Source organism: Diaporthe batatas (genome assembly GCF_019321695.1).
Source record: "Diaporthe batatas strain CRI 302-4 chromosome Unknown Contig00002, whole genome shotgun sequence".
In the NCBI taxonomy this organism is placed as follows: domain Eukaryota; kingdom Fungi; phylum Ascomycota; class Sordariomycetes; order Diaporthales; family Diaporthaceae; genus Diaporthe; species Diaporthe batatas.
In genome coordinates, this window is record NW_025408549.1 from 1,331,452 (window position 1) to 1,346,451 (window position 15,000).

Sequence of the window (15,000 nt, forward strand, 5' to 3'; positions counted from 1 at the left end):
CCCTCGACTTCGGATTCGGGAAGTAGAAATGCTGAGGATGCTGGAGCGTAAAGCTCTCGGGAACGGAAACAAGCCAACTTGGCTCATCCTGTCCTGGAACACACGCGACAAGGCCGGCCGTAGAATGTTGGAAAAGTGATGGAAAAGAGTTCGACCCAATGACGACAAGACAATGACAAGACAATACATGCCTCTCATCAACGAGAACAACGCTGCACATCCACCGCATGACTCGATTCGCATCGCCTAATTCGACACATTTCCATCACGCCCGCGGAATCTCACCTGCCCGAAGACTTTCGTCGTAGCAGAAGTCCGTCCATCCTACGACCGACTTCTTTTCCCATGTTCGGGAGCTCCATCATCTTCGGGCTTACTCGCCCGCACGTAGGAAGTTCCCTCTGGCAGCTCCGGCAGGTCGGGATATCTCTAATATCCCATCCTCTGGTGGTGGCGCCTTGCCCTCCCAGTGCCGATGTCAATCCGACTCATTTCCTCCATGAGTGCGTTCTCCCCTCCGGAGTCACCGTATCCGCGACTATGTGTTTGCATCGCCGAACCTGGGCCAGCAGCCAAGGGAATTTTGGCCGGTATCGGGGGGGCCGAAGCGCTGTGATCTCGAGCGTATCCAGAAGAGGTGTCGTACATAGGTGGCGGAGCGTGGTTCTCGTAGTCATACGTGCTGGCACGACCCAAAGTCCGGGGTGCGTAGTTATCCTGGGCCTGTGGAAGTGGAGCCAAGGGGCCAGGGCCGGCGCCATTTGCACCCGACATCATCACAGGCATGGCAGAAGAGCGATTAGCTTTCTTCTGCAGCCGATTGCGTCCGGTGTTTGGTGGCGGCAACTGTTGTCGACCCGACTCCGGAGTTATGTATGTTGCTGGTGGAAGGGCTGACGTGTGCCTGACTTCGCGGACTCGCAATGCCTTCCGTCCCGATGGTGGAATAGGCTGTGGGCCTGATAAGGAGGCTCGTGTTGACGGCTCGGACGTTTTCTTGCCTTTGGGCTCGGGCTCCGGTGCCCATGTGTCCATGGGAAGATGATCTGATGGATCGATTTCTTTTCCATCATGTGTGATGATCTTGCCGTTGACCTCGTCATAATCGGGCCTAATAGTCTCCTTGGGAGGTGAGGTAGACAGAACTGGATTCAGTGCATCGTACGAATCAGGACCAAAAGGAACCCCAGACAAGCCGCGGCCTTCTTGAGGTGGAGCAGGACTGATCGACTTCCTCCTGATAGTATGTTGTCCATTAGGGCTAGGGTTGGGTGAGAGCCCCCTGTGCTGTGATGGAGGCCTTGCAGAAGGACTGCGTTCATACATATCACGAGAGCCATGCCTGGGATGAGGTGCACCGTAACTCGGCGGTGGCCCTGTCATCTGACGTCCTCGAACAGAAGCCGCAGCAATTGCCGTGGGCTGACCCCCGACTGGGGGTTGGCTATGTCGTGCTTCGTGGCGTCTATCCTCGTTGATTCGCTGAGATATCTCCATGGACAGACCAGGGTCCACCCCGGGGACCAGCGATGCTGGGACAGAGGGTAGGGCAAATCTCATAGAGCCATCAGGGGCCCGTACCTGAGTGTCCTCGAGCTCCTGTCCACTGCCGCGATACGGCGAATAACCCACCGACTGAAATTGTGAATCATAGCCTGACTGAATGGCGTGGGCCGGTTGAGCTCTCGAAAGCAATGACGGATCGGACTGCACATGGTCGATAGAGCCACCATAATGGCGCGGGCCCGAGGCAGGTGGCACCCCATAGGGGGCGGGAGGTGCACTGCCGCGGCCTCTCAAGCTGAGCGGCGCAGGACTGGGGTCCTGACGATATTCGAACTCCCCATAATCAAGCGCACGCGACCCGCTCCGCCTAGCATCGTCCAGGCCAGAGTTTGGGGAGTCCGGAACGTCCTCCACGGTGGCCTGCATGGACTTGTGGTGTGCGTCGTAGGAAGTGTCGTAGGAATGATGGCGCGGCGGAGAAACTTGGTGAGAACCGCCAGCATGAGTTTCGCTGCTTTGCGCTGCAGGGGCAGAATCATATGGGCGATATACAGGTCGCCCTGGATACGCATTTGACGGGGCAGACTGACGGTGAGCTTCACTCCGCAGCACGTCCATCCTCATCGGGGGTGGTGTCTGGCTGTGAATCATGGAGTCATGGCCGGGGCTGTGTCTCGGCTCGGATGCCGCACTGGGTGTGCTGCGGTGCGCTGGCGGCGGGGGCGGCCGCTCGCTGTCCAATTCTAGGCTGAACATCTGCTCGCCCGGCAGCGCACCGTAGGGAGCAGGGTTCGTGTATCTCTTGTCCGGTGTGTGCCCATGGTGGTCCGGTGACTCCATGCCATCTCCGGGGTACAGAGGATAGGCGTCTGAAGGTGGGTGCCTCGCATCAGAATGATTTGATGGGGTGTGATATGCGCTATTTGATGCCGAAGAGTAGTCACCTTGAACATGACGAAGAGATGAAGCATTGCTGTAGTGTCCTGAGTGCGAAGGTGTGTGTTCTGAAGAATGGGGGGCCTGTGGGTTCGGGTGTACTCTGTGAGGTGTCTGGGCATGATCTGGCGCAGGGTAGTCTCTTGACTGCCCCTGATGCTGCCTCGCTGGAGCGGGAAGATGACCTGGCACTGGCGGTGGTGGTTGTTGTGCGGGCGTCTGCCCGGTAAAAGGATCCGAGGGGAGAGGGCGTCTCTTAGGCGGTGCAGCCCTGAGCGAGCTCGCAGGAGAATCCGTCTCCGAGGTGACCTGCTTGGGCTTGGCAGCAGGCTTCTCGGGCTTTGGGCGGGTGTCGTAGTAGGTAAGCTCGATCCTGATCTCACCAGCATACTTGCCCTTGCAGGTCAGGTTATGCCACAGGTCATTCTGGCCACCGCCAGGGACCACAATGTCGCGCAAGTCGACCCAGGTCTCTCCTATCAAGTCGGTCTTCTTATCATCGTTAAAGACCGAGATCTTGAGCTGGTAGTAATCCGGGGAATCGTGAACCGTGAAACGAATTTCTTGGTCCCTTTGCACGTGTCAGAGGAAAAGGCACTCATGAAGGGTTGGTCTGTGTTGAGAGTGAAACTTGGAGGCTTACCACCTGGGAGTCTGGCCTCCTCGGATGTCTGTGGTTGTTTTTTTGGCCTCTTTGCCTAGTCTTGCAGCACAGTAAGGGTCCTGTTTCCCGATTGTTTTCCTGTTGGGCAGGTTCTTTGCACGGTCGACAATGATGACCAGGGTACCGATTACGGGGCCGTCGAGGCTCATGTCGCAAAAGAGACCAGCCGTATGAGGCGCATTAAGAGGATGAGCCTTGACCATTTTGGTGTTCAGGGTCTGCTCAGTCCCCAGAGGAAGTTGAAGATGGTTTTTTTGACGGTGCGTCTCGTGCTGCCTGGGCTGTGGAGTCCCCCAAGCTGGTGGTTCATCTGCGAGATATACGCGGGGGCAAAGCGGACCACGGGGCAGCGGAGCCGCTATCACATGAAGTGCAAAGATGAGTGTGACGGGTATGATGAGAATATCCCGTAAGAATTAGATGAAAGATACGGATGCACTTGACAACGTGTAGCGTCCCTGTTTCACAATAATCCAGAGCGAACGGACCAACCTTGGGAGGGTGAGGAGGAGGGTGAGGAGGGTGAGGAGGAGGAGGAGGAGGAGGAGAAGAGGAGAGCTGTGCGACTTGAAGGTTGGAGGTGAGATGATGTAAAGTACAAGAAGGGACGAAGACGAGACGAGGCGGAAGAGGTGAGAAGAGAAGGAGAAAGAGTGGGTTCCTTCTGGATTGGCCTTGCTGGTCTATTTGCTGACGGAGGACGAGGCTTTGCTGTGCGATGATGGATGTGGGGGGTCCTCCCAATGTTTTTCTCGGGCAAAGGTGCGCTGTGGTGCAGCGGAGCAGAGCAGAGCAGAGGACTACGCAGGCTGGCTACGACATGGCCGGCGCAGGGAAAGTGGGTTAAGTGGTGGCTGGGGTACGACGTTGTTGTGTGTGCAGGCGCAGAGGCTGTATGTACCAGGCTACAGGTCTCTAGCTGGGAGTCTGGGACACCTGGGCGATCGGCCTAGTGCGGAAAACGGGGAGGCTGGGCCCAATAACAGGGCTCTGTTTGCATCGACCTTGCGGGATGCAAGCAGGGATGAGCCCGAGGGCGTCAGGGCGACCAGGGGCCCAGCTTGGGGCGCCAGGGCAACTGAGGCACTACGAGCCTGCGAGCCTGGCACAGCCTGGCCTGCCTGGCTCGAAACCTAAAACCTGCTGACAGGGGGGATGGGCGATGGCTGGCAGCAGCAGCGGCAGAGCAGCCGGAAGCGTCCAGAGAAGCAGGTACGGCCGACTTAGCTCTTAGCGCAGGGCAAAAGCAAGTACCTGTTTCTGTTTCTCTCTCACTCGGTCTCTCGCTCTTTCCTTCTCAAGTGCTCTGACCTGGCCGTAGCATGGCATGTGAAACAACCGCTTGAGGATGCTTGCGCAGCTGAATCCCAAGTTGCCAAGCAAGGCTGAGGTGATGACCTGCCCTCTACACAATATCTCACTACAGCACTGGAGAGGCTGAAAGGGTGGTGCTTGACACAAGTCGACGGTCATTGTCCCCACCTCGCTCCCCACCAGGCTCAGGTGCTCATCCACCATGACGCTGCGAGCGGGTTCACCCTCTGATGCCTTGCGTGCAGGAAGGACCCGTGCCGTGCCACCTCACCGTCTGCAATGCAGACAGAGAGACTCTGGTGCCTTCTACGATCGACGGTGCAGCCGCCGTCTAAGAACCTCGGAGCCTCAGAGCCTCAGAGCCTCAGAACCTCGGGGCCCCATGCAGCAGGCTGTCAATCACCAACGTTCTGGCCCGACTCCCAACTCCCAACGCCCCACCAGCGGCATCTTTATTTTTACCGTGACATCCATTGACGGAATCGATCGTCGATCCTGAATCAGACCACTGGCCAGACGGCAGATTGGCCCTTTCCCACGACGCGCACCAATCTGCCCGACTCAGCACCCTGTATGGTGCGCGAACGCGAACACTATCTGCATTTGTTGTTGGGGTCCCGAGGCCATGCACAATATTGTGCATATGCACGGTGCGGCACCCAGACTTGTCCCGGAACTCAAACCAACCTCCTGAAGTCACCCAAAGCTTGTCACAGCTCAATTGACAAGCAGCCAGCGAGGCCCAACTCAATTCGCCTTTTCTTCTTTGGGGGGAAGGGGAGGGTGTCAGCCCGCTGCGACTCGGCACGGCATCATGCCGTCTGTGCCGTCGCCTTGTCGATTGAAACAGAGCGAAGCTTACACTGCCACCCATTTCGAGTCACGTTTCCCGCCTTCTAGAAGCCTGCAAAACTTTGGGCCGACCCGAAAGACTGGGGAAGCATTGAGGCTCAGCCCTCCTCTTTACGTCGTCGTCGTCGTCGTCGTCAGCAGATACAAACGATGCTGCCAAGTCCTGCGTTCTGTAGCCGCGAACCTATGAGCGCTCTCCCATGCCTGTCGACAACCTGCCTACTTTAGCGCCCGCAAAGTGATCCCTAGATGACGACGCCTCTGCGCGCATCGAAAGTGTCCCCGGGCCATTGTCCCCGAAGACGCCGGCATGTACATGAACGATGCGAGCACTTGAGCACAGTGATCTGACATATGCCCCGAACACCCCGAACACCCACCGAAGAGCAAGCTCTGTCGGCACCTCAGTTCCGCCCTGAGCTCGGGAGAGCATGTCGTAACATGTCGAGGGCTCACGGCCCTCCCACCTGCCCGAGGACTTGGAATAAGCATACATACCTCTTGGGCATAACAAGGGTCTCGAGTCCTCCGAGGTGAAACAGACCGGCAGGAAGCCAGATGTTTGTTGAACACCCCTGGCCTCAGCCCCCCTCCCCCCGGGCCAGCAACGCGTACTACTAGGATCTGCACGCGGGCCCGACCATCCCCACACCCACAGCGGACCGGAGCCGAAGGTGCGCTCAGCCCCACTCCCAACGTCAACCCGGCCAGCTGTAGAGCACGTCACGCTACACGACAACGGCAAGGCTGAATATGGAGGCATAGACACCGTCGAACCTCAGCAGCACCACTAGTCCAGCCCTCGATCCAGCCTCATCTGACCCCATATAGCCACGGCCCGCCGCCAGCTCATCCCCACTCCCGCCCAGCTGAAGCGGAGCCCGCCCTCCGCCCAACCAGCGCCCGACCATTACCAGGATCCCCAGGGCGGCGAAACTCCCTGCTTGCGGGCGCCCGCCCATATCTGAGTCCTGAAGAACCATAGAACCATGGCAGACACCCAAGAGCCGCAGCCAGGCCCGCTCAATTACGTCGTCGGCTTCACGCTCGTCGGCATCGCCTGGGGCCTAACCACACCCTTTATCCGCCGGGCGGCCAAGGACCACAACCCACCGCCGCATCCAGTACTCGAATCCAACGCCGTCAGGTCCAGCTGGCTCAGGTCCAAGGTGTACGGCACCTTCTTCGCCGTCGTCGACCTCCTGCGTAACCCGCGCTATGCCGTCCCGCTGCTACTCAACCTGACCGGGAGCGTATGGTTCTTCCTGCTCATCGGCAAGGCTGGTGAGTCAGACCGCCCTCCCTGGGTGTTTCTTGGGCCTCCGGCTGTGGGGCTTTGGGCCTTCACGCCTCTATCCTGCACTTAAATACTCTAACTGACACCACTCTGCTTCCAAGAACTGAGCCTGACAGTCCCCATTGTAAATACACTTGCATTTCTTTTCACCGTTATTGGGGACTGGTGGGTCGACGGCAAAGTTATTAGTCGGAGTGAGTCTACTGCCCAGCCCTCATCCTCTGCAATCATCAAGCTTTGCATGAGACTAACATTCATCCAGACACAATGGCTGGGTAATTTCTCCTCCTTTCATCCTCACCCTTATGCGTATTACTTCCATTGCCCCCCCCCCCCCCGGCGGGCCAGGCTTTATGTCTTGGACACCCAACAGCCACTCCCGCAACTCCTCTAATTCGTATTGCTGCCGTCCAATGCAGTGACCGTCTTCTTTCGGCATGGAAAGCGTCCATGTCACTGCCAGCAACCCAACCCCTTGCCTTTTGCTTCTCATTCTCTTTCATCCTTCATTCAATAACCAAGAGTTTACTGACACACCAAGAAGCATGGTTCTATCTTTAACAGGAATAGCACTATGTGTGCATAGTAAGAACAAATAAACTTATTATTATCATTAGCTCTATAGTGGTTATTAAAAGTTTAAGGATAAATAAAGTATTCCCTCTATTATTATCTAATTATTATTAAGGTAAATTAATTTAAAGTTAAAGTTTAAAAGTTAAATTATATTAAAAAAATTAATATTATAACTTTAAATAATAAGAATTCTTTAAATATATTAAATAAATTATTTAATTAATTAATAAATATTTAAAAATTATAAAGTTATAAAAGTATATTAAATTAAATTTATAATAATAAAATTTAAAATTAAATATTTATTAAAATTTAAAATTAAATAAAATATAAATAAAATATTTTATTATAAATATATATTATAATTATTATTATTAAATTATTTTAAAAGAAATATTAAATTTAAAAGTTTTATTATTATATAAAAGTATTATATATATATATATATATATATATATATATATATATATATATATATATATATATATATATATAATTTTATTTTATTTTATATATATTTAAAAATATATAATATTTTTATATAATAATAAATATTTAAAATTTAATATTTAAAAATATAATATTAATAATAATTATAAATTATTTATAATTTTTTAATTTTATTATTAAATTAAAATAAATAATTAAAATTTAAAATAAAATATAATATATCTTTTAAAATTAATTTAATTAAATTTATTATATAAAACTTTTATAATAACTTTATAATTATTTATAATATTATTTATTATTAAAAATATGTTTTATATTAATATATTAAATTATATTTAATTAATTTAAATTATTATTATTAATTTTAATATAAATTAATCTATTAAAAGTTAAAGTTATTATAAACTATAAGTTAATTTAATATTAATAAGTATTATATATAAATATTAAATTTACTATATAATTTAAATAAATATAAATTAATTAAAAAATAAAAATAAAACTATTATTTCTTTAAAAGTTTTAATTTTATTTAAATAAATATTTATTAAATAAAACTATTTAAAAGTAATTACTTAATTAAATTAAAAATAGTTAAATAAAATAATTATATTTTATTATTACTTTAAGTTTATAATTTTAATAACTTATAAATAAAATAATTATTAATAATTAAATTTATAATTATATAAAGGTAGATCTTTATTTTAAAAAAATTTATTATTATTTAAAATAATTAATATATTTTTAAAAATTTAAAAATTATAAATTTAATTTAAAATAAATTAAAATTTATAAAATTTTAAATTTAAGTTTAAAAATATAAAACTTTAACTCTTTTAAAAATAAAAAAGTTAAAAAACTTAAAGAAAATTTAAATAAAATTAGAAATTAAATTAAATTATAATATAATAAAATAATTAAATAAAAATTAGTTAAAAATTATAATTATAGATTTTTAACTTTATACTTAAAAGAATTAATAATAATTATAATATAATAAATATTTATAATTTTAACTTTATAATATATAAATAAAATTAAAAGAAATTATTTTAATAATAATATTAATATTATAAAATATTATATAATAAAATTAAATCTTTAAATATAATTAATATATAAATAAATTATATAAAATTTTTATATAAAAGTTATTTTTAATATATATATTATAATAAAACTTTTATTAAATAAATATTATATTTTTATTTAAATATATAATTATTAATTTTAAAAATATAAAATAAATTAATAATTTATAATATATTAATTTTAAAACTTTTATAATAAAATATTAAAAATTTTAAAAGATTTTAAAAATAATTTATTAAAAATAAAAATATAATAAATTTATTCTTTTTTAATTTATATTTTCTTATTAATAATTATTAACTTTTATTATTAATAATTATTAATATTATAATAATATAAATATAATAATATAAATTAATAAATAATTAATTTTAAATTAAAATAACTTAAAATTATAATTTTTAATTAAAATATTTATAATATATTACTTTATAAATTTATTTTAATTTTAAATTAAAAAGTATAAATTTAAACTTTTATATTTAAAACTTTTAATTAATTTTAAATACTTTAAAATAAATCTTTATAATATTTAAAATAAAAATAAAACTTTTATTTAATAAATAATTAAAAATAAATATTTATAAAGCTTAAAAATTAATATTATATTATAGATTTTTAAGTTTTTATTAAATATATATTAAATAAAAATAAATATAATTAACTTTATATTTATTTAAAACTTTAAAAGGTTTTAAAAGAATTATAATAATATAAGTTAATAAATAATTAATTTTAAATTAAAGTAATTTAAAATTATAATTATTTAATTAAAGTATTTATAATATATTACTTTATAAATTTATTTTTAAAAATAATATAATAAAAATAAAAATAAAAATAATTAAAAGATTCTTTATAAAAGAATTATAAAGATATATATAAAGTTATTAAAAACTTTATATATAACTTTTTTAAAAATATAAATAGTTATATAATATAAAATATATAATTAAAATTATATATATATATATATAATAGTTTTTAATTTTAATTTAATATTATAAACTTTATTTAAATTAATATAAAGTTTAAAACTTTAATTTATTTATTATAATATTTTTATTTATTTTTATAAAATATTTTAAAATTTAAAATAATTATAATTATATTAAAATTTAAAATATTATATTTTAATTTTTATTATTTTATTAATTTTTAAAGTTTTAAATTATTTTATATAAAGATTTTAATAATTTTATATATTTTATAATATTTTATTAAAAGATTTTAAACTTTATTTTTCTTTATTTATATTCTTTTATAATTATTTTATTATATAATAATTAAAATTATTATTAATATAATATAATTTTAAATTTTTATATATTATAAAATTTAAATTATATATATTTATTATATTTTAAAACTTTATAATTATTATTTTAATTATATTATAAATTTAAATTTAAATTTAAATATTATTATTATTATTTTTAAATTAATTATTTATTTAAATAAATATTATTATATATTTTAATAATATATATTTTAATAATATATTAAAATTATAAATAATAATAAAATATTATTTTATATATTATTAAGAATTATAAATATATATATAAAAGTATTTAAAAGTTTTAATTAACTTTTATTTAATTATTTAATAATAATTTAATTATTTATTTATTTTAAAATTTTAACTTTTTTTATAATTTCTTTAAATTTTTATATAAAAATAATATTAATTAAATTATAATTAATATATTTAAAATAATTATTTTACTTTTTTATTTTTATAATAATAATAATAATAAATTATTTAAACTTATTATTTTAATATTTTAATTTAATAATTAAAGTATTTAATTAATAATAATATTTTATTATAATAATAAATTTTATTAAAAATATAAACTATTTATATTTTTTTAATTTTATTATTAAATTAAAATAAATAGTTAAGATTTTAAAAGAATAAAATATAATATATTCTTTAAAGATTAATTTAATTAAATTTATTATATAAGTTCTTTTATAATAACTTTATAATTTATTATATTTATAATATTATTTATTATTAAAAGATATTTTTATATTAATATATTAAATTATATTTAATTAATTTAAATTAATATTATTAATTTATTAAAAATTAAAGTTATTATAAATTATAAATTAATTTAATATTAATAAATATTATATATAAGTATTAAATTTATTATATAACTTAAGTTATATATAAATTTAAATTAATTAAAATAAATAAAAATAAAGTTACTATTTCTTTAAAAGATATATATAAGTTTCAATTTTATTTAAATAAATATTTATTTAATAAACTTAAAAGATAAATAAAACTATTTAAAAGTAATTACTTAATTAAATTAAAAATAATTTTTAAATAAAGTAATTATACTTTATTATTTAAGTTTATAATTTTAATAACTTTATAAAATAAAATAACTATTAATAATTAAACTTATATATATATAAAAATAAACTTTTATTGTAAAAATTATTATTATTATTATTATTTAATATATTTTTAAAAAATTAAAAATTATAAATTTAATTTAAAGTATATTAAAATCTATAAGAATTTTAAATTTAAATTTAAAAATATAAAACTTTAATTAATTAAAAATAAAAAAGTTAAAAGATTTAAAAGATTTAAATTAAATTAAAAATTAAATTAAATTATAATATAATAAAATAATTAAATAAAACTTAATTAAAATTTTATAATTATAAATCTTTTAACTTTATATTTAAAAGGTTTATTAAAAATATAAATTTAAGTTTTTATATTAAAAGTTTTTAAAATTTTAATAAAACTTTTAAAATAAATAAAATAAATTTTTAAAAATAATTTAAAATAATTAATTAAGTTTTATTTTATTAATAAATTTATATAAATATATAAAAATACTTTATTTTTAAATTATAAATTATTTATTTTATTATTTTATTAAAAGTTTTAATTTTTTATAAAAATAATTATTTTTTTAAAAATTTAAAACTTTTAAAAAAAACTTTAAAAAAGTAATTATAATAAAATATTAATCTTATATATTATTAAAAATAATAAATTCTTTAAACTTATTATTCTAACTTTTTAAGATAAATTTAAAGACTGTATGTATAAAGGACCGCTCGGCTAACAAACTAGAATTTTAAGTCTATAACTTAAACTCTATATAGTTTATAGTGCCGATATAACATCCCATGACACCTTTTAGTCGGATAGTTAAGGTGTGTGACTAGTAGTAATGCCTTCCGTTGCAGTAAAATTTTAAAAATTATAACATGTAACTATAACTTAGAAAACAGTAAAGGATTTAGCCTGACAATCATCAACCGTACATACCTAGGTTCTTAGTAGGCACATGTGCAAGCTTCCAGGCCATTACCCGGTAATTTTTCACTAATACCTAGGTAGATTGATGTCTTTGCTAGACTCACCCATGAGACGTGGATCACTCTTGTAGTACTCTCCTAAGTCACAGACGCGCAATCGGGAAGCAATCCAGACGTCAGCCATGTAGGTCTGATGCTCAGAGCAGCCCACAAAAGACAGAACAACTGGGAGTTTATCTGGTTTCGTTCTTATTCGGTATACGTCGATGCACGGCGACTTTATACAGCGCTGGGAACTTATGCTCTCCTATTAGTAAAATCAATCCTGACGGTCCTCGCCCCGCAAGTTGTTCACCCAGTCCTGCCCCATACAAGAGTCCTGTCTGCTCCGGGCAGTTGACCACAAGCCAGAAAGCCCCCCTAGATCTTACAGATGAAACGTGCCTTCTTCCCGGAGACGAATCCTGTCGTCCCGACTTCCCCCTCGCCTTTCGTCTTTTGAACGAGACTAAACATGCACCGAAACAAAACATTCTTCCAGTCTGCAGCCATTGAAATCTCAAACATCATTTTTATGTCCGCACAACAAATTGAATCTGGGTATCCGCTATGTTTTGCACAAAAGGTCGGCCGTTGATCATTATTGTCGGGTAAATGCTGCTCCCGGGATCGGTCTATGGCATCTATCGTCGAGTGCGAACCCATCGCTGTATACTGCGTAGGCTCGGGTCTTCGGCCGTCCAGCGACCCACTACAGCAGCCTGAGTCAGCCAAAAGGCACATTGATGAAGCGTACAGGTGGGAACAGCATTTGCGGTAGTACTCTGACCAGACTGTATTCCAAGATGTCCACCGAGAGGACCTTTCAAGGGACAGGTGGTGACAGGTCTGCGGCGGCAGCATGATTCCTCTCCAGGTTGGAAGGAGAACGAGTCGCGGAGGCCACTTACTGTTCAAGTCAGATGATTGGAGCTCCGCGTAGATGGCCTCGTCTGTGATCATTTGGAGCTCCTGCGGTAGGGTCTGGTCAGTTTCGGCCTCGGATGGGAAGAGTGGGTCCAAGTTTGGAAGATCGTACTGCTCTGAGCTGTTGGTCGCAGCGTCTTAGCTGGGACTGGCTCCCGGAGTGCGCCTTGAGCACAAGCTCCCGATAGTCGATCCACCGCTGCGCAGCAGCCTGGCGGAGGTATATCTTCTGTGCCTCGTGTCGGCGTGCGAAGGCATCGAGTAGAACTCTATTCCGGGCGCAAACGTCTCTGTGGTCAGCCTATCGCCTTGCAGAACGGAGAGTTATTCATGGCTACTGACTGTTTCAACTCGGCCTTTGCCTGCTCATCGGGCCCACCACTCGTTTCAGGAACGCTCGTATCCGCTCCACAGTTCAAGATGCGTTGACCATCGAGGTTACATTGCCGTAGGGCAGCCCACCCTTCGGTGTAGTAATCGTTCATATTTGGTGGGTCCACAGGCGCGGCGGCTATGAAGTACTGTATACTCTGGAAATCCGAGAGAACCTCGGCAACCCGCGCTGTTCGATAATCGTTCACTGTGAGGCAATTTAGCATGAGTGCCGAGTCGACAGCAAGCGGGGAGGAAGCCACTTACAGCCGTCCATTATTAAGAAAAAACAAGCCTAGAAGCTTTGGCCCGAATGATAAAGTCTGAGAAGGGTAGGGATGGGGCTCATAAAGAAATTGAGCAATATCAAAGCAAGAGATCGCAGGGCTCGTTTATGAAGGTCAGGGCGAGCTCGCAAGGGGCCCCCGAATTAGGATGATAAATGAAGGTGACAATATTGAGCAAAAGGGCCTAGATCGACGGACCTGAAAGGAAGGCTGAATTGTGACTATTGACAGGTCGTGGGCGCCGGTGGTCTAGACGGCATCACGACAGGCTCCCATCGGATGGGGCGGCCGCGAGCAGGCCTGATATAGCAAGTGCCCGTCGACATCGTGGTGGGAGAGGAAAACTTTGATTTGAGGACTCCGACGGCATCTCGGCTTGGAACAAGTACAGAAGTTTCATGATATCAATGACCCGAGTAAAAGGGTGCTAAATCGGACAAGACTAGTCGTCCAACCTGAGTCAACGAGAAGAGATGCACACAGGTAATAGCCCGTATTCCTCCACCCCCACTCGCAAGGGCAGTGACAGGTGGGCTGCCACATGGCAGGCCGCAGGATAGCCAGACACCTCTGCAGCGATCATCAGGGGGGAGAGCCATTGCGACGGGACGGTACTAGCGGCGCTCAATCAGCTGTCATCTCGAGGGCAGCTGTGAGGACTCAGACGTCGACATGCACGTCGTTTCTCAGAGGTCGCGACGAATCGGAGGGCAGGGCCGACAGGGCTCGGCGGAAACAAACCCAGCGGGACGGAATGCACAAACAGGGGGGGGGTGGTACTGCGGTACTGCGGTACTGCGGTACTTGCTGCGGTACTGGGGGCACTGGGGGCACTGGGGGCACGCAGGGGACGCAGGCGCGCCAGGCAGCTCCTTTGGCGCCCTCTTCCCCACAAAGCGATCCGGGGATATCCCGACTGTCGAGCTATAATTCCATAAATAGAAGAACGGGGTGTACCACAGCAGAGCGTACATAGTACCCACGGGTCGACCGGAGAATATGGGCGTGACGGGCCTTTTTGGCCGGGGCCAATGTACATACATATGCACGGCTGTGCTAGACTTCAGGTCGACCCCATTGTGTTGCAACCTGGGCCGTGGGTGATGACCTCAAAGCCCACCCACCCATCAGGGGAAAAGGGTAACTGCAGGCGCATCATGGGAGAAATGGTTGCCGGATGTGTACCCCATCAACCCCCGAATCGGAATGGCAGACGCGAGTTCAGCTGTCGCCACACCTGCACTAAGGCACGAAAGCAGCCCCTTCTGGACCGGGACAGGGGGTTTTGCAGTCGGGGCGGCCTTGATAGGAGAATTTTCACGCTCTTGACGAAAGAACAAGACTGGCAAGACTGGCAGGCCGGCAGCCATCTGCGCCCC

At 40.3% G+C, this 15,000-nt stretch overlaps 2 protein-coding genes across 2 annotated transcripts; both read right to left on the bottom strand.

The window, feature by feature from the left end:
• Positions 1-429: 429 nt before the first annotated feature.
• KVR01_001396 (uncharacterized protein) lies at positions 430-3,309 on the bottom strand (the record flags this gene model as incomplete). The annotated part of the gene is made up of 2 exons (XM_044790746.1): positions 430-3,013; positions 3,086-3,309. 2 exons carry the CDS (start codon positions 3,307-3,309, stop codon positions 430-432), a joined length of 2,808 nt encoding a protein of 935 aa, XP_044649351.1.
• An 8,576-nt stretch (positions 3,310-11,885) lies between these two features.
• On the bottom strand, positions 11,886-14,691 carry KVR01_001866 (uncharacterized protein). The gene is made up of 5 exons (XM_044790652.1): positions 13,602-14,691; positions 13,305-13,542; positions 13,075-13,231; positions 12,947-13,007; positions 11,886-12,747 (listed from the first exon to the last, which is right to left on the bottom strand). The coding sequence occupies exons 1-5, from the start codon at positions 13,609-13,611 to the stop codon at positions 12,680-12,682; spliced, it is 534 nt and encodes a 177-aa protein (XP_044649821.1). The 5' UTR covers positions 13,612-14,691; the 3' UTR covers positions 11,886-12,679.
• Positions 14,692-15,000: the final 309 nt, after the last annotated feature.